Genomic DNA, 25,677 nt, shown 5'->3' with positions numbered 1-25,677 from the left:
GCCAGTGCCAGGGGCTCTGCTCCCTTTGGTGAAGGAGCCAGTTGAGACAGACACTGGCACGGACATCGACATCACAGGTACTCACATGGATGTGTTTGAGGACTACCGTAAGGGATCAAGAGTAGGACCTACCTGTCCCTATCTCTAGTAGGGGTTTCCCTGCCTCAACAAAACTGTCTTTGTCAAGATGTCTAAATCAAAAAGGAGTTCTCAGTTGTGAAGAATCCTGCGGACCCTCACTGAAACCCTGCCAAAGTCTCCTCCCAGGTGGCCAGGGGAAGGCAGACGCTTCATGAGCCCGACCCTGGGAATGGTGTAGTGCTGGAGGATCACCATGGTGGAGACCGGGCTCATGGTAGTGTGGAGATTCTGTGGTTTGAGACATATTATTTTTCCTCTGACAGGGAGACTCTTACCACATTTACCCAATAGAGGTTATGGCTCATTGTCATTTTAATGTCTCTCAACCCCCTATTAAATCGAAAGTGTTAAACCCTAAGGTTGTAATACCGAAGCATATTATACCAAAGAAAGAATCTTTTTGGTTCCTAAAATCAAAGGCCCTTCTCAATACCAAGGGTACACTACAAGGAATGGCGGAAATGTTGTCCTATCTAAACTGTCTTCCTCTAGCAAAGGTAAAACCTACAGCCCCTCTGTTAAAATGACTAAGGGAATTAATTATACCCTTAAGAATACTCAAGAAGTAGAAAAACCTAACTTTGATGAAGTAAACTACATGTCCCAGAATCCTATCAGGACTGAGGCGAGAAAGGACTGAAAAAACTTGTAGATGTAGTAGTCCGGCAATTAGACCTAACAGCCATTGCAAGGGTCAGGCAATTGCAACTAATGGTTCACGCCTGAAGCCAATTGCCAGATCTGTGAGGCATAAAAGGCTGCAGGAGGAGAGGAGAATTCATGAGGAAGTGTGATCACAGAAGGGACGCCGTAACGGGGAGACAGCATATTTCACCTGCTGTGTTCCCAAAATCTGAATTGACTTGGCTCCACAGAGGAAGGCCTGCTGAGAGTGGAGTTTTCCCCATGTGCACGGAGTGGTTGTGATTGCAGAGCTGTGACCATGCGGAAGCCCGGGGCTCGTAGCAGAAGGCAAGCCAGAAGGACTGAGGGGTGAAGGAGACTCCCAACTGGCATGGCCGGACCAGAGACAACTGTGCTGCCGAAGGGTGCGGGTCCCAAGTGAGCCGAAGCAGTAGTGGAAGTTGAAGAAGTTGGGAACGTGAAGCAGCCCGCAACTGCAGTGTTCCTGGAGCCGGTGAGTGAAGCTCAGGGTTCAGGTTCATTCTCCAAACCTTGCCGGTAACTGTTACCAGCTCTAAAGTGGTTTGCGTATGTTTAAAAGCGAGTATAAACTGTTCGTCGTTGTGGAAATCCTTTCTAACTATTGAAATGTAGCACGTGCACTGATAATGAGAGCTGCATTGTTCGTGTAAGAAGAAAGGCACATTATTTCCATTGTTGAACAATTTACTGTTGCCGGAGTGGTTGCGTGTCTCTAATTAAAAAGGGAATGCCTGCCAAAACCATTAAAAAAACTTAACGTTGACTTTCACCAGTGGTACAAGTGAATGCAGCATCAAAGGATGGTTACGTGTGGCGAATTTTGTTTCCCAAAAGGAGTTTGAAATCATCTCTGTGATATAACATGGAAAAACAATCACTTGAAACCCCTTAAGGTTAAAGATCTTATTTTAGCATTATCACATGCACCTAAATCTGTTTTCCCTTTGAAGACTGAACCTTGTAGTATTCTGATAATTTATTCTTTAATTGAAGAAGTTGTTGTACTGACAAGGAGTACAAACTTTACCCAAGCTAAGAGGCGAACCCTTACCATAGCAGAACAAGTCTTATTTAAATCTATCCACCTTATCACTGAGGTTGTTAATGGTCCAGTGTCCTCTTATACAAGTGTGGCATTGTTACCGGAAGCTGGAAGAGTGGCAATACAGCTTCTTGTTTCCAGTAATTACCCAGAACGTGGGGAAGAGAGCTGGGTGATTGTGAAGAAGAGTAAGAAAAGAATCTGTAATGCTGAAGACTGTTGAAGTGAAGAAAAAGTCAGTCTTGATGCAGAGGCAGTTTGTACTTGTGGCAGTAAGGCAGGCAAAGAGGCTGCCCTTTTCTTGGAGCATAGGAAAGAAGAATGCCTTGCCTACCTGTAGAGGTCGAAGTGTCTTGTCTTTATTTGCCTGATAATTCTGAAGTATAAAGTTGAAGCAGAATTACCTGAACTGTGGTGGATGTCACATTGAAGTTGGTTGAAGTAGTGGCATACTGTGGAACAAAGGAGACTGTTTCCACAGTGACAGTAGTAGAAGGGTGATTGTCAAGAGGAGAAAAAAAAAAAAGAGGAAAGCAAAAACCCAAAGAGAATCATCCTGACAATTATACCAAATGTACTGCAGATGTCCGACCCAATTGTAAAGTTGTATAAGAGAACGTTGTTAACCTATTCTTTGAACTATGGCAAACAATCTTGGCAAGAAGATATCCAGGATTACCATTGGTGCTATTTTCCTGGCTGGAATGGAAGGGGATCTTTTCAGCTGAAAACTGAAGAATTGTTACAAGTGATTTTTGTTTGATGAACTCTTGTTTTGATTTAGAACTTAGAAGAACTGATTTAAGGCTTTTTCACCCTTTGAACCTTTTGAAGAACTGATGAGAACTGGTTCAAGACTTTTTGTCAGGTGGTGATGGTGGCCGGGCAAGGACTACAAATCCCAGGGTTCCTGGGGAAGGCTGTAACAGTGTGCACAACGCGTGGCTTCTGCCGGCATAACGACCGCCTCCCGCCCATGCCAGGTGCAGCTTATTGATGGTGATTCCGGCACAGGCGTTTCGGCGTGTGCAGCGGAGGAGACAGGAGTGGTAGGAGAGTGCAGAGGAACACCTCTGGACTTGCGGCGGGGACGACGTTCAGCTCCCAACGTTTCCTGGCATAGAGGAGCAATCCGGGCCATGCAGCGGTGACAGCGTTCTGCTCCCAGTGCTTACTGGCATGCTCAACATCTTCCGGGCAGCCTTTCGGGGCTCCTGGACCTCAGTTAAGTGATATTGCTGCATTATGTCATCAGTATTTTATTTGAAAATGGAGCATGAATAATTAGAAGACATTAAAAGAAAGACGTTCTGAACAGCGTGTGCATGAATGTAACTAACAGCGCCTCGAGCGCTTCACAGCTATGAACTTTGGTGCACTCGCGTGAAGGAAAGCAGGCTTTTCAAGGGTCATGGAAGATACTTTTAAAACTGTGTGTTTATGTATATAACGAACAACGCTTGGAGCGTGCAAGGCCTACACATTTTGTGGTGCATCAGGTGTGGAGTGAAACACAGGGTTCATTCTGGGTGTGTGACTATAACACATTACCAGGATCACGGAAAAAGTGCTTGAGGACAGTCAATGTTGCTCGTTTCATGTTTTGTGCTATATGTCCTTCATGCTTCTATTTTTGCATACCAGGCCATGAGTCTTGTGTTTCTGCCGGGGAATTTTCCCTACATGGGTTTGTTTCATTGTTCATTGTGTTTTTGTAGTCATGCAGTCCCAGTCATGTGCTACTCATGCATACTGTTTGCTAGAGTGTCTGCGATAGAGGTTCTATGGTGAAATGCATGGGAGTTACTATGCTATGAAGGGGTAGGTGGTATCAAGCAGAGGGGGTGCAAGTAAGATCAGGTATTCTAGGACGTGTTACAGTGTATCAAGTGTATTAAGGTGTGCCTTTTTTCTGAAACTCCCCTACCTATTCAATCTGGTTACCCTAACACTCTTTACGATTTTCCTAATCTCCCCTTTCCCATCCCCAACCTCTTTCTAATCCCTCCTCCCCCACTGGCTGCCACGTGGTCATCTGTAAGTCCTACCATCAGGAACCCGTGCCAACAACAGTGTGACGGTTGAGTTAATTCGGCTTCTGTGGTTCGGGAGTGGGTGTCAATACGTCTCCGTCACGCCTTGACACTTTTCTTTTCCTTTGAACATTTGTGAAGTTGACTTTGGAAAACCCTGGGGTATGGATCTACTCAGGACAGGTGAAGGCCATCCAAAATACTGTTTAATTATTGTGCGTTCTTTTATGTTTATGATTACCTTTAAATGGTTTTTTTTGTGTAGTGTAAGGGCCAGTTTGTCTATGGTAGGAGTTACTCCCTTACTCTTTAGACCAGGTGGGGAATTCCCTGATGGAGTAGGACAAACAAGGATTTATTTACAAACATTTTCTTGAATAAAATGTCAAATCTTGAGAAAAACACAAGCAGTTGTCTGCCTCGCATTACCTGAAAGCAGCCATGACTGAAGAGAAGGAAAGTCGAAGCCTCTTCAAACTCTGCGCAAAGTGTGGATTAAGAAACGTGTTTGTGAAAGATCAGCATCATAAATGCTTATTTTGCCTGCATCCAGACCACGATGAGGAGGGATGCCAGGTGTGCCGTGGTTTCTCGAAGAAAACCAAATAAGACTGCTACAGCAGACTGTTGATGTGGCACAAGTCAAGCCAGGGCACTGACTCAGCCGCGGGGCAAGGGCAAACCTCATCTAGGACCGCCCGGTCCAAGGAGCGAACTCCCACCGAGAAGAGCTCCGAGAAGAGCTCGAGATCCTTTTGAGGATGCCCCTCATCAAGGGGGTCCGAGAGAAGGCCAAGCTCTGCAACGCTAGCACCGCTGGGTTCGCCGCTGATGCGGGTTCTGAGTGGGGCAGAAGGCGATCGCCTTCACCGTTGGCCTCCACACTGAGCCTACCAACAAAGGGGGCATCTTCGAAGAGAAAGACTCTAACCCCTTCCAATCTCAGTGTGTCCGTGGATAAGCCGACAAGGGAAAAGTCTAAATAGGGCTCGTCGATGCTGGCTAAGACCTTCCAGCATGCCAGGTCAACAGAGTCAACAACGGCACAGTTGACGAAAGCAACGACAAGCACATCGTTAACGATGTCCACAGTGACGGCTTTGAAGGAGAGTGCGTCCGCGAAGGAAGTGTCCGCCGATCCATGGGTGTGCTTACCCCTGAGGCGAGATACAGCTGCAGAGGGAGCAACGAAGATGGCGACCACTCTGGGATTAAGGAAAGACCCGGCAGCTGCACAGACCCAGCAGCCTCCTGAGAAGGAGTGAGAGACAGCCCCGGCCCCCCTGCTCCTGGGCTGCTCCTGACAGGCTGGGGCAGATCTTCTCAAGTACGGATGAGGACAATGATCGGCAGGATGACTGCTATACAGATCCCTTCCTGTTCGACATCTGGGAAGAAGGCCTGGCCTGGCTCTAATGAGAAACCAGAGTACGGCCTTGACCAAGCGGGACAGGTTGGAAAAAAATTACAGGGCTCCAGATTCATCCCCCTGGTGCTTAAGGTCTCAACCCTTGCCGGATTCAGTGGTCTCGGCAGCAGCCAGGAAGCGTTCAGCGAACCGTCATCGGCAGCCATGGTACCTCCGAACCAGGAGGGAAAGAGCTGGATGCAATGGGCAAGAGCATAATTTATACAGCAGCCTCTACCATCAAGGCAGATAACGCCCTAGCATCCCAATATGACCGGGAGCTATGGTTCAAATTGGGCCCTATTCTGGACTTCCTGCCCGAAGACAAAAAGTTTGAGGCAGTAGAACTCTTTTAGGAAGGGGAAGTGGCCTTGGATCACACCACCACGGTAGCAGTGGACATCGCGTACATGGGTTTCCGCCAAATGGGGAACAGGGTGTCCCTGCATCGCCACAGTTGGTTGAAGGCAACAACCATCCGACGGGACGTTCAGACAAAGGTGCTGGATTTGACATTCGACGGGGAGAACCTTTTCAGAAAGGCAATCGATGAGTCTTTGAATGCAATAAAGACCGAAACTGAGATGGCATGCTCCCTGGGAACTTTGCAGCAACGACGGTCGTCATCCTTTCGCTCTTCCAGAGGAATACCAGGAAGATCCTCCAAGGGTTATAATACACCGTACTGAGAACCTTCACGCGCCTCCATGCATGAAGCGTACAGGGGTCACTCTCAAGGCAGCAGTGGCCGTGCTTGCAGGGCAGAGCTCTGACCCCAAAGCGGGCCTGAACCGTCTGTGGCCTGGGGCTCCGCCTTATGCACCCGAGTGGGAGGCCAGCTGCCAAAGTTCATCAGCGTGTGGGAAAAGATCCCCACAGATAGGTGCTGGAAGCTTTTGGACACAGACACACCTTGGGGTTCCAACACAAGTGTCCTTGTATTCTGCCGGTACAGCGACAAGAACAACACAGACCACAGCTTCTGCAGGAGGTGCTGGCCATATTGCAGAAGGGGGCAATAGAACCTGTCCCCCAGCATCTTCGGGGCTCCGGGGTATACTCCAGATACTTTTCGAAAGAAAATGGGGAGGTGGAGGCCGATCCTAGATCTTCGTCGTCTCAACAAGTACTTGAAGTCCCAAAAGTTCTGGATGGTCACATTGCAACACAGGCTTGGCCAGCTGGAGCAGGGATATTTTCGAACGTTGTTGGATCTGGAGGACGCCTACTTCCACATCCCCGTTCACAAGAAACACTGCAAGTTCCTACGATTCTTAGTTCAAGTTCAGCATTACCAGAGAACGTCCCAGAGGGTTTTTACGAAGTACCTGGCTCCGGTGGCGGTACATCTTCCTCTATAAGGCATCCACGTATACCCCTACCTGGACGACTGGCTGGTGCGTTCCCACTCACACGCTCTGGCAGGCGAACCCACATCAAAGACCATACGTCTGCTGATGGAGTTGGGGTTCTCCATAAACTATCCGAAGTCTTGCTTGACTACATCTCAGGACGCGCTGTTTCTAGGTGCCCGACTCAACACAGTGATGTGTTGGGCGTCGCCCCTGGAGGAGAGGGTGAGAGCCATACAAGGCAAGGCCTTTGACCATGTCGATCATTCTATTCTTGTTGATAGGTTGAAGAATATTGCGGGCTGCTCCATCAAGGCGTCAGATTGGAGCTCCTTCTTCATCGGCCATCGACTTTCAAGAGTGGCAGTGGCAGTGGACAATGTCCAAACATCTCCAGATGTCGTTAATGTGGGAGTCCCACAGGGATAATGCATTTCACCATCTCTGTTTAATATCTATATAAGGCCACTGCTTGACCTACTGGACCCTGGGTGTCCAATATACCAAATATCCAAAATATGCTGATGACACCCAGGTGGTATTTGAACTTGTAGGCAATTATAGTAATGACTCTGACACTTTGAATAGTGTCGACGCCGCAGTACAAACATGGATGCTCTCAAATACTTTGGCTCTGAATGACACTAAGACAGAGCTTCTTATTGTGGCCACCAGACAGAGACTTAAGAAACTTGATACATCCTAAAAGCCCTCGGCCGACTCGGTGGTCTCAGTCGCCGCCAGAAAGAGGTCTTCAACCCCTCTTCATCGTCCATGGTGCCGCCGGACCACAAGGGTAAGAAGATAGATGCTGCAGGAAAGCCCACAGCAGCTTCCACATTCAAAGCCACCAATGCCCTCACCATCCTGTCAAGGTACGACAGGGAGCAGAGGTAAAATCTGGGGCTCATCCTCGACTATAAAGATAAGAAGGCTGAGGCCTTGGCCCTGTTCAAGAGGGAGAGGTGGCTTCCAACCCCGCCATGTCCGTTGCACTCGACATTGCATACTCCAGCTTTTGCCAGCTGGGGTGTGGCCGTCCGGCGCGAAGGTTGGCTCAAAACCACCAACTTCCGCACAGATGACTGAGGTCATTGACATGCTGTTCGATGGAGACAACCTGTTTGGTAAAGTAGGCGATGATACTCTGCAGACCATAAAGACTAACACTGATGCGGCACGTTCTCTGGGAACCCTACAGCAGCGGAGGCTGTCCTTTCATTCCCTTAAGGCTAGAGTCTCCAGGTCTTCCAAGAGTTTCACCACCCCGTATTGTCAGCCCTCTTGCTCCACCACCCAGGAGGCTTCTAGGGTCACTCCCAGACCTGCAGCTGTGGCACAGAGTGCCGGTGTGTCCCCCCACACCCCTTCAATCCAGGACACAGACGTCAAAGCAGGCCTGAACTGGCCCAGGTCCTGTGCCCCCACTTCTGCATCTCAGTTGGAGGCTGGCTGTCACAATTTGTCGACCAGTGGCGAAAGATCTCCAGAGACAAATGGTGTTTGAGGTCCTTCAGCTGGGCACGTGCTGGAATGCTAGGGCACATGCCCACACATTCCTTCTGTCGCGTGACAAGAACTGCACGTGGCACAGCTCATAAAGGAGGTTCAAACCATGCTACGCAAAGGGGCAATAGATACTTTTTGGTAAAGGAGAAGTTAGGAGGGTAGCGACCGATTCTAGACTTACGACGCCCCAACAAGTTCCGCTAGTCCCAAAAGTTCAGGATGGTCACGTTGCAGCATGTCGTCAACCAGCTGGAGGTAGCAGATTTCCTGTCGACCCACAACTTGGGGGGCGCTTACTTCCACATCCCCATTCATGGCAAACACTGGAAGTTCCTGCGTTTTGTCGTTCAAGGGCACCATTATCAGTAAAAGGCCTTGCCCTTCGGCCTGAAATCGGCACAAGGGTATTCACTAAATGCTTTGCTCCAGTGCCAACGCATCTGCATTGCAAAGGAATCCATGTCTATCCTTACCCAGATGATTGGCTCATCCGGTCCCGCTCCTACGCGCTGGCAATCCAGCACAGCACGCAGACCATCAAGATTATGACACCGCTAGGATTCTCAATCAACTATCCCAAGTCCTGCATAGTGCCATCTCAGAACACACTATTCCTGGGTGCCCGGCTCAGAACACACTTGTGTCTAGCGACTCCCTGGGAAGAGAGGGTGAAGGCTATCCTGGGAAGGGTCCAATAGCGATCCACATCCTCCGTTGCAACAGTCCGGTCCAACAAGTCACTGTTGGGGATGTTGTCCACCTGCATCCATCTTGTCCCTTTTCGCAAGCTGCAGCTGACTTATTCAGTAATTTCTGGATGACAGATGGCAGTAAGTCACTGGCAAATAAACCGACAAGATCGCCCACAATCGGGCATTCCGTCAAGACCTGCACGACCGACACATCACTGGAGGGCTGGGGGGCACATACAGGACATTCCTATATCAGGGGCCTCAGTTTCGCGGAGGAAAAGGAGTTGCACATCAATGTCCTCGAACTGCGGGCATTCTTCTGGGCCCTCAAGTCTTTTCAGCCTCCACTCCATGGGAAAGTGGAGCAGGTTTTCACAGAAAACTCCACCGCCGTGTTTTACATCAAGAAACTGGGTCATTGCTCAATGCATGTTCCTCCCATTTCACTGACTCTTCAACGAGTGGGGTCTCCCGCAAATCGATCTCTTTGCGACAGCTACCAACGCCAAGTGTCAAATGTTTGCCATTAGGTATCCTCAGCCGAGGACTCTGGGGGATGCCTTCTTGTTGCCTTGGAAGGACCTCTTTGTGTACGCATTCCCACCAGTTCCGCTGTTGCTATGAATGACCAACACACTCAGACGTTGCCACTGCAAGATGATTCTCATTGCACCGACGTGGCCTAGGCAGATCTGGTACTCAGACTTTCACCATCTGTCAGTGGTTCCAGCCATCAGACTGCCTCCACCTCCAGAGCTCCTCTCCAGAGGCAGAGGATTAATCCTGCACCACGCCTCACAGCTTGGCTCCTGCAGCCCTAGAATTTTGACACTATTCGCTGCCCTTGGAATGCAAGAAGATTCTAGCCAGGGCCCCCTCTACGCTTGCTTGCTACAAACACAAGTGGAAGCACTTTACAGTGTGGTGCAAGACACAGAAGATTTTCCTGCTGCAAGTGACTGCGCTGCAGCTTCTCCCATACCTGCTCTTGCTGGCCAAGCTGGTCTCGTCCTTGGTCTCAGCCACGCATCTATCAAGGTCCACCTGGCCGCCATATAACGTTACACCCAGGCCCCAGGCAAGCTCTGCAGGTGAGCTCAAAGTGGTACTGTCTAAGCTAATGGTGCTTCCGTTTGAACCAATGCATCGAGCCCCTTCCAGGTTTCTGTTGTGGAAAACTGTCTTACTGGTGGTGATCACCTCGGCTAGGTGGGACAGGGAAATACAGGATCTCTCCTGTAAGCCTTTGTATTTGTCCTTCCACGCCGTTAAGGTGGTCCTGCGAACTCATCCCCCCTTCATATCGAAGGTTTCTTCGTACTTTCATCACAACAAGCCTTTGGTTCTGCCAGTTTTCTTTGTGAATCCTTTTTCGCCTGCTGAAAGGCTGTTGCATTCGCTGGACATTGCACGTGCCCGAAGTCCTATGTTGCACGCACAAAATACATTCAAAAGACATATCAGGTTTTTGTCCGTTTTTGATTTGGGAGGCATGGGAAGATACTGTCTAGGGCTTCCACCTGCAGGTGGCTCTCCGGCTGTATCCTGCATTGCCATTGTCTAGCCATCAGACCACTTCCAGGCCAGCCAAGAGCCCACTCCACCAGAGTCATCGCAGCAACTACGCGTATCTCTTTGGTGTCCCCCTGCTCGACATCTGCAGGGCTGCTACGTGGAGGTCTAACCACACCTTCATCAGATTCTACTGCGTCAACAGGGATTCCCGGTCCAGCATGGTGTCTCGGGTCAGCCAGGCAGTGCTGCACAACCTGGTTGTTTGGGGGGAGTCTGTTCCAGGGGTAAGTGTATTGCTTCTGTGAGCTTTACCACGTCCTGTGGTTGTGTATATGTAATGCTCTGTAATCGTCCATGCAAGACCCCATGCTGGAGAACTGTAACTCTTGTTCTCCAGCGTGGGTCTTGCATGGATTCACATATGAACCATTACTCCTTCCTCTCTCTAGGTCTTCTTGGTTCATACTGCCACTTTACGTGCGCTACCAAAACTGAAGATGGCTACCAGGGGTGGAGTTTAGGAGGGCAAGTGTAATTGGCTGGGGGCAGTAAGACCCAAAGGACACTAACACTACAGAGGAGATGAGCAGTTTTAGCTTAAAGCTAAAATGCTTTCACTGTACCAAGGATTCCCAGCCTGACCACGGGGAATATTCATAAGCATGTGAATCCATGTAAGACCCATGCTGGAGAACAAGAGTTACAGGTAAGTAACCTGTTCCATTTCCCACATACTAAAAACATGGGAAGTTTGTCCATTCTCAAAAGGAGAAAGCTTCTTCGGATTTGTCGCGATAGAAATTGAATCAAGTAATTCTGTGCAGTTAAGTACCTGTGTTTCAGCCTGGAGAACATAGTATAACTTTCCAACATAGGTATGTGTAGGTGTGAACAGACCCAATCATGTTCTTTAGCTTTAAGCATATATTGTGTTTTAAAAGAAGCAAACCCTCTGTCCCCGTTTGGGATCCATCTTATTTCTTCAAAATAAGCCTCATTGTTTTTATGAAATGACATGCCGAATGTGCAATCATCGCGTTTGAATACTTTGCCCAGTAAAGCTAATAAGGCATATAATAGGTTCGTCATAGACTTGATGAATAGTAACCCTCTTTTTATCATGGCATTTGTGTAATGACATCAAGCCCAGGTGAAACATTGAAGTGTTAGCGGCATACTTTTCGACCCACCCATCACTTTCCTCCATGATGATGCCTCCAGTTTCCGCAGCCAAGTCTCGCGTTTCCCCAGACAGGTTTCCAAACCCTATGTCACAAGAGACATACAATTCTGCTTATATGCCAATTTAATACCTTTAAGGTGAAGCCTGCAGTTTTCCTTGCAAACGTCTTAATTACCAGTATCAGGGTGTCCGCTTTCATAACTTTAACCTGTATGCGTCTCTCTTAGCTTTTCCTGTCTAAAATCTCTTGTCCCAAATAGATATAACAACTCGCATGCTCTGTATGTCCAAGTCGAGTATTAATTATAGTCGATAAACAATTACTGGCACCTACACACATATTTTTATTTTTACTAAAGTTGCTTTCGCGTATTTTTATAGCGTCAAGGTACTGCGCTTGATTCCAACATATGTCCGGACACAAATAATAACATTGCCGTATGCCATCCATACGACATGTCTGTCACCCACATTGGGTGGAAAGTTGTTGACCTTTGCTCGCTCAACCGGAAGGTCAGCAGTACACAGGTTAAATATAACATGGGAGCAAGCCCACAGCCTTGCTTTAATACTCTACCAGTCTTAATATCCTCAGCGAGTGCTCCCATGTCATTCAACCTTAGCTGTATACTAGCGTCGGTGTGCAAGTGAGCAATTATAGATATCAGCCATCCGGAAGGCCCATTGTCTTAATTCCACTTACCATGGTTCACAGCATCAAACGCAGCCCAAAAATCTACGTATAATATATAGAGCGGGGGTTGTTCTTTTCCCTGGCCTCCTGTATCAACATGTTTAGAGTCAGCATATTGTGGTCAGTTGCAGAGCCGGCTATGAAGCCAGTTTTGAAATCGCTCAATATATGACACTTAGCTACACACTTTTTCAGTTTGGCCAGAAGAAAGGTTGCAAAAATATTTCCAGGAATATCCAAGAGGGCCTGCAACCGGTAATGATTAGGGTCACACGGGTAGATAACGTGCTATGGAATGTGTCTCTCTCGCGAACACGATATCCTTGCTGAACAAGTGCTTTATGTTCTTCATAACAAAGAACTGTCTCTGCAACTGTTGCTAAAATAAGTATAATTAGATTGAATAAGAAACTTGTCATATTTGTCATGATTGTCAATCACCGAACCCTAGCTCGAGAAGATACATTATGGGCGGTTTGGTTTGCCTTCAAAGATTACATGTTTGTATATATGTTGCCGCTTGAGCGATGCTCGCTCTCTTGCATCTCACAAGGTCTGGGTGACACACATTGCGAGACGTTAGACCCAGTCGGCCGACTAAGCATACTTTGCAATGAACCATATTACTTGGAAAATCGAACCTTGTGTCTGTCGTATCACTAGTATATGGTGATTGTGCCTTAGTTTCCATATGCGGGGGTCTTTATGGACTAACATCAAAATCTCCTCCAATCCATAACACGTCCTTTCCCGTGGGGTCATAGTTGTTCAAGAGAATATCATATACTCCATCATAATTCTAGACATCTCATTACCACCAGGGGGGACATAAACATGTACACACAGCAGCTTTCCCATCTAGATGGTTTATGACTATGGCCAAGATGTTTTTATTACAAGTCAAGCCAATTTGAGCTGTCATTGGATGATTGCATATGCTAATCCCCAATCCTCCCACTGGTCTTCTTTTTTTTTTTACCCCGAGTAGCTAGACTTTGATCAGTTTTATATCTATCCATATCAATTAGCTTTTTCTTCAAACTTTCTTGTATCAAAAAACTGTCAGCTTTGTGCAAGAGGTCCTGACCCACACTGCTGCTTGTAAAATGTTTGACCACGCGTATTCCAAGATATCAACGTACATTGTCATGGCCTTTGTGACAGTCTAATGGGCAAGAACCTGGATAACTAGGCCCAACTTCCTTCTCCTTACGATTTCTGTAGGTGGAGTTCGCTAACCTTTGTATTACAAACCACTTCCCTTCCACAACTCATGGTAGTAATTTTCATGACCCCTTCTACTTTCTTAACTGGGACATTATGTGGTGCAAGGAAAGTATGAGCATCCAAATCGTATCCTAATTTAAGGAAAATGTGTATGTGGCCCTTGATCAGATTAGCAATTACAGCAGATACACAGTGAACTTGGTAGTAGGAACGGGAGCCATCTCCAGGAATTTTATAAAGTCAATGGGCCTCATTACAAGTTTGCCGTCTGGTAACAACAGTCCCGGTTAGCTACCGGTACGTTTGCCGGTAAGCTACCGGCACTGTTGTTGCCGGACCGGCAAACTACGAGTTCTGCTCGCGGGTTTCCTTGCCGGCCGCCAAGCCTGACCTGGCGTGCATCCGGCCGCCCCATTCCCATTGAGTCCATTGGGATTCAAATGGGAATGGGGAGTAATAATTATTGGCACCCGGCAATGGGGATTTACCAGGTCCGCCAGGGCTGTAATGCCCTGGTACGTCCCCATTTCCGGGTGCCAGTAAATTCATGAGTCCGGCAGCAGGTGTGCCGGTATTTACCGGCACGGCTACCGCCAGGGTCATAATGACCCCTAATATCCCTACAGCTCAAAACCCTTAAAGGGGGAATAAGCGTAAGCAAGTGCAGTACATGTGAATGGTTCAATAATACATTGTTATTCTGTGGGAACAGGTTGCATATGGTGAAGGACCTTTGTGTCGTAATTTTCAGGGCTTGTGCCTTGAATGGTGTGCTCTGCAGGCATCTTCGACCTCAAAGGTCTTTAATACCTGTACGTTCTTTCTTTCCTCATCATTATGTATACAATACTCAATTGATTGAGGTATGCTACGCGAGGGAGAAACTGCTGTTTGCACATTGTCGCCCATGTTTAGCAGAGAGGTGACTGGCTTGATAATTCAAGCCGATAAATCTCCATGTTGCCTAGACCTCTTCAAACGGCTTTTGGCTCGCTTTTTGGCTTTCCTAGATGTAGTCTCAGTAATAGGGTTTACTGAGTGTGTAAGCATGATCTGAGTTTGACTATGGACCTTCGATTCAGGTTTTTTGAGACAGCCTTTTTTCGCCTTCAAGATGTTTAAGCACTTGCGTCTACGATGTTACTTTCTCGTGATATATGTCTCTGGAACATACTGAAACCAGGTCATTACCAGATCTTGCTGGAGAGGGGCCCTCTTATTTATTTGTTTCAAGAATGTTTCTTTTTTATTGATTTATTATTAATTGCAAAAGAATGTTCAATGCAAACTGTATGGGTTCTGTGCTGACTATAGTAAGCGAATAACACCCAGAAACGCCTGTGCTAAGGACTTCATGATCATCCTGGTTATTAAACATTTCGGGGGTAGCTGTCAAAAATGCATTGAGCTGGGTGTCGTGCCCCAGGTATTTCACACTCTCCTCCTGTGTGTTAAATATCTCCATACACGATCCCATAGTAGCCAAAGCTATTCTGTTTATCTCGCTTTGAATCGAGTAACACAGATTCAGTAGTGAGGTATTGTCAATGGATATACGCTTCGACGTATCACATACCGATAAAATACTTGCATCAGCTGGAGCAACAGGGGCAATTCTTTCAACCTTGTCCTTTGAAAAATATACAGTAATTATACCATTAGCATGACGAGTAGCCCGATCCAAGCGCAAAGTAGCAGCAATAGCGTCCAAGATGGTAATGTCAGACGTCCTAGCTTAGTCCTGCGCAGTTTTCGCTACACTCCCTAACCCCCCCCTCCCCATTTCGGGCATCGTTATGCTGAACAGTAAACCCAATAAAATGCAACACTAATGTTTAGAGAAATACAACAGAAAGCTTTGACGAGATTTATACACCCAGCCAACCACACAGGAATCTGGGCAAACCCAGTCCCAACTGGACAGAGTTCCAGTGGTACACTCTTAGGCCCTGGGTGACACTGACATATCAATAGTAAGCAGTACCACTAGAGAACTGTTACAGTGCTACGGACACTCTCAGCAGGTGGAACAGAGTACAGTGTCTTAACCGGGGCCTGACTGGGCTGTAGTTCAGTGGCTTGTATAAGCTTCGACTGACTCTGAAGCCTACTTGGTTAAACTATTCCGTTGACCTAACACAGGTCTGTCTGTCTGCCTTTGTCTGCAGAAGACTGCACTTCACTCACACTTATGCACCATGCTGCGCGTGGAAGCCGGTTACGTAGGTCTGGCTCCTGCTCCACTTGCAATCAGCAGTGTGTAGCAAGACTTGGCCCCAAAATCTCAACCGCTGATCACACTGCAGAAGACTGCACTTCATTTGCGCGCCCAAGATTATACATTTTAATTAGGGGGAGAAGCTGGACTTTTATCCCAGGTGGTGCAATTTCTCCACTTTACCAAACTGTTTTGCACTTCTTGTCATATAGCAAGGTGCAATAATTGTGAATGTTTGACTTTCTTGAACTAAAATAGTATCCTGTTGTTTAGACCCGTCTTGAAAAGTACACAGTTGCATAATAACCCAAAATTTTGAAAAACACTTTATAGAAGCATTTTTATGCTAAAGGTGAATGATTTTAGCTTCATTTTCTCCATCATCAAGGGAAGTGTACAAGTAGAGAAATATTAATTGATGCCAGACTAGACTATCTTATCTGGGTTTTTCCCTTGCATTGTATTTTAAAACCTTAAATAAACCGAACACACAGGCTTGTGGATTCTTATTCATGATGTGCAGAAGAACATTTGAAATTGTGCAAAAAAGCAAACCCTTTTTGTGACAAATAATCATAACTAAAGATAAGCTTGCAACTTGCCTGATATTGGGTCTGCTCTTTTCTGTCAATGACCCCTTCTAATCTAATGACCTACATAAAAGGAAAGTGCAGGCAATGACCTAAAAGATTTCACCAGAATGTAAAAGGCAAATCTATTCACAGAAGACAGTGCAGTACTGATGGGGACTGTGAGTTTAATTTAAGGCCCTGAAGTTTGGGGTGACTGAACCTCCTCTCTGCTTTGGCTTTGAAAGGAAGTGATTATATGGACTGTCAATTACTAGCCTCAGTCCTCATTTATTGGAGTACGATTATCCACATCTATTTATGTGTGAATTAATTGCGTTATCGCTCTTGAGGGTTATTCATTTGTACACACTTTTGTTTCATACCTCGAGGATCCATTTTTGTAAATACTTTTGTAAAAATGTAACATTGTTTTTACATCCATTTCTCTTATTTTTGTGTATTAAATTGTTCCTGTTGTAATACCTTTTCCCTATTCCTGCTGCTTGACTTAAACATTTTCATTTGTTTTACACATTGGGTACTTCCTGGAATAAAGTTTAAGATGTACCTTTTGAAAATAGCTCTTCTGTGTATGTATAGTTGGTCCCGGGCTAATCTGAGTTATGGGAAACCTGCTTTTCTGTATTAGCATGACAGCACATTACTAGCCAGTTAGAGAAGACAACTTGTCTTCAATCGCAGTATCAACTGGTGGTAAAACCGGAATATGGGCCTTAATACTTTGGGTTCACAGGCTTCAATTTGTCTACCGAATCATCTCTGCAAAGTAACACGTATTGCTCTTGATTGGAGGTTGCCTCACAATTTTTACAACCCTCTTCAAACTGAACTTCGCTCTAGAAGTGCATCATACAAATGCTCTGTTTGTTTTTACAGGTAGTGCAGGTACTTTGTAATGCAGTGGGTGTAACTACATGCAATTATATCAACCTCAGCCATAAGAAAGGTGGAGTCGGCCTTCTGAGAAATTGGTACTGTGATCTGGAATATGAACAAAGTTCTCTGTAACAAGGGCATAACACATTGAGTTATCTTCTGAATCATAGTGACACTCAAATACTCAGATGTATCAATATGCATTTCCACTTTGGTTTTGCAAATGATCAATATATTGTCCACAAAAAGTGAAAACGCTACAGAAGTATACTATAGTAAAGGCACAACCTATGTGCAGTAAAGTGAATACATGATACATTACATGTTTAATTGATCTGAATGGAATGTACTTGTCAATAAGAGGACGGCAGCAGGTGTATAGCCTCACGAGTTTCCAATACAATATCCTGATGTTTTATTTAATATGTAATAAAATTGGTAAATACTTCTTTGCATGAGGTATCCATCTAGGCTCCCCAATGTGGGGGCCATTAATACTGGCCCCTTTTGCCCTCCATGATGATTAATAAAAACTCATAATCATACAATAAAAAACAAAAAACAAACACACTCTCAATATAATCGCACTACATATTTCTCAGCTTGTTTTGCCATCATGAATTTGTCCAGAATCCCAAGAAAGGTGAGATGGTGAAACTCCTTGATGAGCTTTAAAGAAGTATGAATATACAAAACCTTGCAAATGTATTCTCTTAAGGAAATCTTTTTTTTTCAAAGGAATCCCTAATGCGTAACAAGTATAATGAATTTGGAAAGTTAAAATAAGAAAAGCATATACTTTTATGGTGCCAAGTGTGATGAATCCTGCAGAGTCCTCCCAGAATCCTCGCCTAAAGTCTCTTTCCAGGTGGCCAGGGAAAGGCAACCCCTACCTGATCATAATCCTGGGGGTCGTATTAGCCAGGTGAATCACCTGGGTGGAGAAGGCCCCCAGGGGTATAGGATGGCCCAGTTAGGAGAGACAATGTATTCATCCTCTTCTAAGGCTGAGGATTCCTTAATACTGAAATACCTAATGGCTTGTTGTCGTAGTAAGGCTTTTCTTCCCTCTTTTGTTCAAGTTGTTAGTTCTGAAAACCTGTATGGTAAATGTGGGAATTATTTATGTATGGGCACAGGGAACTAATTCTACCACTTCGTATAGTTCTAATTCCATCTTGGGTTTTAATTATAAAATCAGTGGTTACTCCTGGCAGGTTAGTGGAGCAGGAAGAAGACATGTGAAGTACTGCAAAGTGGCAGAAGGTTGTGGTGGCAAAAAAGTGGTAAGGCCACTTATGTGTTGTAATGAACTATCGAGAAACCATCCTGACAAAACTTTATTATTTAGGAAGCAGATATGTGGAAATAGTTGTGTTCTGCAAAGAAGAGACATTTTACTGAACATTGACTGAAAGTGCTAAGACAGTTTTTGGTTTATCAAGCAAGAACTGTGGAATTCTGAAAAGCTATTTTGGAAAACAATATATTTTGTTGAACAATAAGACGGTTCAAGTGTCAAGTGGAAGACTTGTGCAGTGAAGAGAACTTTGTGTTATATTCAGAACAGAACTTCACTATTGAAAGGAACTTTCTTGATTTAAACTTTGTTTTGGAAAAATCCTGAGTTCATCCTGGGGAAGATAGAGTGGAAGAGTGGTTAGGGTTACAACAGTAAGGAGTTATTAATTTGCTCACAAGGGACACATGGGTAGACCCAGAGGACCAGATGTTAGCAGAATAGAGAATACTAACACTCATGTCTTAAGTGGGATGTAGAGAATAGCCTTATACCTAACAATTAACAGAACGCCTCCAGAAATCCAAGTACTCTTGTTATTGTCTTAGCTGTGAAAATAAATACATTAATGAAAAGCATTGTAATGATGTTTAAAAAGTGACATTTATATGCACGTATTTATCTTTTTTTTCTGTGATTTTTAGGTTTTTATAGAATGTCTAGAACACTTGAGTACCAAGCCTGATGGCGACATGGATTCATCTCAGTAAGTGGCGTACAAGCATTTTACTTTAATAATCGCTCATCCTTGAAGTCGCTTGTTTTATTTTTGAATGCCTTAATTTCAGTTAAATTCCCACTTTATACAAAACGCAGTTTCTAAATTTGATGATTGCAAAAGGCTCCTTGTGCAAACTTAGTTATAAGGTCTGTCATGGCCGATGGATCAACAGACAACCCAAAACCAAAGTACAGGTTCACTTCTTCTTGTTTGGTATAATGGAAAGGCAAGGGATTAGGTTTGGTGGAGCCCACTGGGTGCGGTTCTGTAGTGTGTGTGAGAAACTCCTTTTTTGTGCAAATGTGATGACTAGTGGTTGTCAAGGATTGGACAACCACTGGTTTTTTGAATGGTGCTGATCCTTTTGGGCAGAATCTTAGATAAAAAAGGAGGACACCTTCTACTGTTCAGCAGATCATCGCTGGAACCAAGACTTCTACGAAGACGAGCATCCTCCTGACGACTCAAAGACGACCTCGTCAGCTGACTAGCATCAACTCCAGTGGTATCCCGGTGAAGCCCTGCTCCTCGGTACTGATCTCAAGAAGGCCTTTATTGGTGCTTCGACACCTGGACTAGTGGGAACAACTAGTCTTGACTCCTGTTGGAGAATCCGGTCCTGCTGAGTCTTTGGAAGTGTCCCTAGACCAACCAGTGGACTGACCAGCTCTCTCCTGGGCTACCTCACTGCAGCTGTAGTCAATCCAAGTAGAGTCTTGGAAATTGGCACATCTTCAGCTTGTGCCACAAGTCGCCCGCTCCTGCAAGTTCATCCGTCTCACTCTCAGGGAAGCTCTGCTGGGGTTGATCCTGTAAGATCGCCTGTCGCCAGCTGACAGTGGTGACCTTCGTGGATTTGGTCTTCTTTTTGTCCTTGGTGTGTCCCATGGCTGTCTCTCTCACAGCAGTCTCCACTTGTCTTCTCGTTTGGGTCTTCAACTGGGAGCTGTCTGGAACTGATTCCTTTGCACGGTTACCGATTGAAACTAAATCTTGTGAAACATAGTATCTCTTCTGGCTAGATGACCCTCAGTATCCAGTGATAATGTCTCTGTGAAAATGGCCACCAGGTGGCAACATTTCCCTAAAAATGCACCCTCCATACAATCGAACACTTTCTCCAAATGTTCTAGGATTGGAGGTAGTAATATATAATTTTCACCCTCCTAGAATATTTGAGGAAAGAATTGTAGGGCTAAGGAAAAAACTTGCTTACCTGGTGACTTTTTCACTGTGACATTATCACATTTGTATTTGTATTTTGTATTTTATTTATTTATATAGCGCACCTGGCACTAGGGCATCTGGGCGCATCACTTCGGTTACATGACAGATATACATAAACATAACATACAGGGTAATATACAGTGAAGGAAGAAGCATAATTTACAGTCATAAACAAATTCTATAGTCTGAGGAGCAAAAAGGCAATGATAAGAGTGATAGGCAAGGCCGATCACCAACGATAGAATAAGTCCAAATAAGTATATAAACATCTACTTTACAGGTATATAGACAATCAGCTTTATACAATGAGGCAAAGAACGCAGGTGGTGACTGGCGGGCAAGTTACTGCCGGGACTGGTCTTAGGCAGATAGCCATACTTTGGCCTTGCTCTTAAAAGCAAGGAACGAGGGCTCAGCTGTAAGAGGTTTTGGAAGTGAGTTCCATAGTTTCGCAGCCAGGACTGGGAAGCTGACCCCACCTGATCTTTGTAGCTTAAAGCGAGGTATTGAAAGGCAGTTGGCCTGGGCAGTTCTGAGGGGTCTGTTGGTAGTGTGGTAAGCAAATTTGCAGGCCAGATAGCTGGGCGCTTGGTTGGCGAGGCATTTGTGCATCAGAGCAAGTGTTTTGAGTGAAACTCTTTGAGATACTGGGAGCCAGTGGAGGCTCCGTCTGGTGTCAGATATGTGATGGTTCCTGAGGATATTGAGTGCGGCTCTTATGGCATTATTTTGGATAATCTGTAACTTGAGATTGCATTGGTTAGTGCCTAAATGAAGGGCATTACAGTAATCGATTTTGGACATGACCAGGTTCCTGGCTAGGGTAGTACAGTTGGCAGGTGTGAGGATGGGTCGGCAGGCTGTGATGAGCTTGCAAGTGTACGCTGCGGCCGAGGATACTGCGTTAGTTTGGAGAGAGAGAGAGAGAGAGAGAGAGAGAGAGAGAGAGAGAGAGAGAGAGAGAGAGAGAGAGAGAGAGAGAGAGAGAGAGAGAGAGAGAGAGAGAGAGAGAGAGAGAGAGAGAGAGAGAGAGAGAGAGAGAGAGAGAGAGAGAGAGAGAGAGAGAGAGAGAGAGAGAGAGAGAGAGAGAGAGAGAGAGAGAGAGAGAGAGAGAGAGAGAGAGAGAGAGAGAGAGAGAGAGAGAGAGAGAGAGAGAGAGAGAGAGAGAGAGAGAGAGAGAGAGAGAGAGAGAGAGAGAGAGAGAGAGAGAGAAAAAGTCAAGATATATATACCTAAGGTTTTAGTGTTGTTAGTAACTTTAATGATGTTACCATCAATGACGAATGATTTAAAAGAAGGGTCTAGTTTAAGTCTCTGATGAGAGCCCAAGATGAGAAGCTCTGTTTTTTCGTCATTGAGACAGAGTTCGTGTTGAGCCATCCAGGCTTGGATGACTTGGTAGATGGTGTTTACGGCTAGTGTGTCAGTTGTGTGGTCACCTGTGATGGGGATGAGTATCTGGGTGTCATCCGCGTAATTTGTATAGATGACACCAGAGATAATCCAACATATCGAACAGTGGTTTTCGTAAACATGTAGAGTGTAGGGGAAACTCACGATCCTTGTGGTACCCCGCAGGGAACTGGTGAAGGTTCAGCGGCCGCAGTGGGGTAAAAGACCCTCATGGATCTGTTATCCAGGAATGAGCTGATCCATGCAGTAGCTTTGTCAGAGAAGTGGGCTGCTAGTTCGAGGTGTCGACAGAGGATTTGATGATTTACCAGGTCGAACGCTGCTGATAAATCAAGAAGGAGTAGAAGGGCCAACTTGCCCTTGTCTTTTAGGACTTCAATCTGGGTTTTTAGATCAATAAGGGTGGTTTCAGTTCCGTGACAGGGACGGAAGCCCGATTGTCTAAGGCCCAGGAGATTGTTAGTTTCCAGATAGTCTTGGATCTGCAGGTAGGCTGCTCGATCCAAGATTTTTAACAGGAAAGGCACAGTAGTGATAGGCCTATAGTTTGTAGGTATGCTTGCAACCAGTGTAGGTTTTTTTAATAAGCGGGATGACCCACGCATCCTTCAAGTTATCTGGGACAATACCTGAGTTAAATGATGAATTTGTAAAGGCGGTGATGAAAGGGGCTAAGTTATGTGAGGCCTCCTTGATAATGGGGGCTGGACTTAAGTCACCCTGGCAGTTGGAGGGTTTGAGATTTTTCATGGGAGGGTTTGAGATTTTTCATGATATTTTCGACTTGATTGGTGGAGAGGGGCGAGAAGCTGAATGGTTTATGCGTGTGTATGCTAGGTTTAGTTCTATCATGTTGGGGCTTATATTGAGGGTCAATCTAAAGGCAGATTTTTTTATCATTGATTTTGCCTTGGTGTGTTGCTATTTTACCAAGGAGTGCCTTCTGAATATTAGCACACCAAGTTCTATCTTTGGTACATGTATTGGGTGGGGGGACCAGGGATTCCAGTTCTTTTAAGATCTTAAACAACTCTTTAGTGTTAGATTTGGCTTGTAGGATATGCATGTTGTAAGTGGCTTTTGGCCTGGAGGATGGCATCTTTGTAATTCATGGTGACTAGGGCAAGGCTAGATTTGTTCATTTCAGTAGGATTACTTTTCCAGCAAGCTTCTAGGTTGCGTTTTTCTTTGCGTAGAAATCTCAGCTTTGGTGTGAACCAAGAGTTGAGATGAGCACGTGGTTTAGGTTTCCTAGATTTAATAGGTGCAATAAGGTTGATAGCTTTCAGCATAGTCTGATTATACATGTCTACCAAGACGGTAGGATCAGTACAAGAGGAGGAGTGTTCATTGAGAGCTGGGAGAAGTGGGAGTAGTTTTTCACATGTTATATCTCTCTTATTTCTTGTGGAAATTGCAGGTGCGGTGTCCTGACTGGTGCAGACGTTTTTTGCTAAGGTGCTAAAGGTGATAAAGTGATGGTCGGTCTAAGCACAAGGTTGGTTAGATTCCATATTGATTTCACAATTTAAATCAGCTAACCAGTCAAGCGTTCTACCCTTGATGTGTGTCGGTTCACTGATAAGTTGTGTAAAGCCTAAGTTCGATAGCATACTGGTGATATCACGTGCTGTGGCATCATTACGGTCTTGGAGACCCAGGTTGAAATCCCTTATAAGATAATTTACGATTTAGTTTTAGTATTGTCCACAAGGATGTAAGATAAGTCTTCTGCGAATGTAGAAACGGAACCGGGAGGCCTATAAATAAGGTGAAATGTGATGCTTTGGTTAGGTGATAAGGCTAATTTCACTGAGGGTAACTCCGCTGATGAGGTCTGTTGTGTGGGGGAGATGCGAAGGTTAATCGTGTTTTTGTGTATGAAAGCAATGCCTCCTCCTTTAGTTTGGCTGGTGTTGTAATCACTTCTGATGACGGTATATCCTGTGGGGATGGCCAGTAATAGAAGTGGTCCTGAGGCAGCATGGAGCCAGGTTTCTGTAATGGCGATGAAGTCGAGGTCATGTGTTGTGATCAGATCGGCCATGTCAAGCGCGTGAGCAGTGAGGGACCTGGCATTAATCAGTGCCCCCTTGATCATGGTTTTATGTAGGGAGGTGGTACTGGTGCTTGGTTTAGTGTTCTTGGCTGTGGTGGTTGATAGTGTGGTGAAGGCTGTTGCAGAATGAGTGTCTGATGGAGCCGGTGTGGCGGTGGGAGGCATGTAGGAGTCTAGAGCCAAGTCTAAGGTTCCTCATATGTATGGTGCATGGTTGGTTGGGAGTAGGTTTAGCAGAAAAGTGTTCTAGCCAGACGGCTGGTGAGTTGAGGTAGGGGTTGGCTGTACGTTTTCAAGAGACCAATGCTGAGCTGGAATAAGACTGCGTGATATTAGGCATGGTAGAGGTGTGCATTTGTTCATTCAAAATAGAAGGCATGCTATGCCCAAGGTGGGTAGTGCATGGAAGCAATGGGTGAGTGTGGGTCTTGGTAAGGGTTGATGCTGAAGGTAAGGCACTAAAATGTAAGGTGAGTGACCAGGTCAGAGATAGTAACTTGGAAATAAGGCAGGGTGAGAGGTAGTTAGCAGTGTACGGTGTGAGTTGCCAATGCATAATGACGCACACTAGCGAAATGCAGCCGAGGCTGGGTATTTCAGCAGGCAATATGCCTGAGTTTGTAATGGTCGCTAACGACGAGGATTATCAGAGGCCACCCGAGTATTAGGTGATGTTAAGCGGCAGACCTAAATATCTGATTAAGGAGTACGGATAGGCATGTCAGAGTGGGACCACCGCTGTCACGGGCAGCGCGGAACACCAGGTAGTAGAAAATCTACGTACACAATAGTAGAACATGTAAGTACGCAGTAGTAGAAAATCTAGGTACACAGTAGTATAACATCTAGGTACACCGTCAAAAGGTGAAGGAAGGATGCAACACATAATCATGGTGTTAAAAAGGTGCAATGCGGAACAATAAGCTATGCAAGGAGAGGTTCAAGAATGAGTCTGCTGGTAGCTGAGCCAGGCAAATCACAGGCTAGTACGTAAAGCGTATTAGGAGCCAAGATGTAATAATTAAGAATGAGACTAGGATGGGCATATTTCGCAGACTTACATACTTCACAGGGCCATGTGATATAGCAAGAAGTGGGTTGTTACTCATAAACTGGTCTAGGCAGCTGGGTGCAAGAATAGAAAACAGGAAAGGGGCAGAGTGTTTTGAACGGTTAAATGGGTAGGGCGTGCAATGCAATACAATTATGCTGAGTGAATACAGATCACACGGTTAGTCTAGGAAAGTGGGCATCAAGGCAACTGAGCAGGTGCATACAGTAATACAGCAAGTGTGGCTTACGATGTTATATTGGTTAAGTAAAAATAATGCATATAATTACTGGTACAGTAATACATTAGGCCGGGACGAGCACATTTGTGAACAGATCCAATATGTGCCGATATTTAGCAAGACAACGTATGGAGATGCAACACCAATGTTCAGTAGGGTGTGTAGCAGCAGAATTTGTCTCAACCTAGTACTGTGATTGGGACGCAGGGATAGTTCAGACGTCGATGGACTGGGATGATGAAAGGGCGCAGGTGGGAGGCACGAAGGATTGCAGATGGCGTCACACCGAGCGCCGATTGAGCTCAGTCAGCTGGCCTTCTTCCTAGGCCTTAATACTCAGGCCGGCTATCGCCTGCCGGCGATAGGTCCTCAGCAAAGTGGGAGGCTGAACCAATCAGCGCACTGTAGAAGGCCTGCTGCCTGTGTGACAAAGTCAGGCAAAATGTAGGTCTGAGGCGGCGGCCATTTTGGGGACAGGTCGCATCACGGATTACGGTCCGTAGTTAAAACAGATAG

The 25,677-nt window shown here is 45.6% G+C and overlaps 1 protein-coding gene across 1 annotated transcript in view; it reads left to right on the top strand.

Annotated features, from left to right (window-relative positions):
* EXOC2 (exocyst complex component 2) overlaps positions 1-25,677 on the top strand; it is a 1,591,413-nt gene that overhangs the window by 1,101,343 nt on the left and 464,393 nt on the right. The window contains exon 20 of the mRNA XM_069613520.1: positions 19,094-19,155. Coding sequence (XP_069469621.1) covers positions 19,094-19,155 — 62 coding nt within the window. The remainder of the gene's footprint in view (positions 1-19,093; positions 19,156-25,677) is intronic.

The sequence above is a fragment of the Ambystoma mexicanum genome, chromosome 5p (genome assembly GCF_040938575.1).
Source record: "Ambystoma mexicanum isolate Mex_15411 chromosome 5p, UKY_AmexF1_1, whole genome shotgun sequence".
NCBI lineage: Eukaryota > Metazoa > Chordata > Amphibia > Caudata > Ambystomatidae > Ambystoma > Ambystoma mexicanum.
Note: the sequence above shows the minus strand (reverse complement) of the source record. Positions and strands in the feature narration are given on the sequence as shown.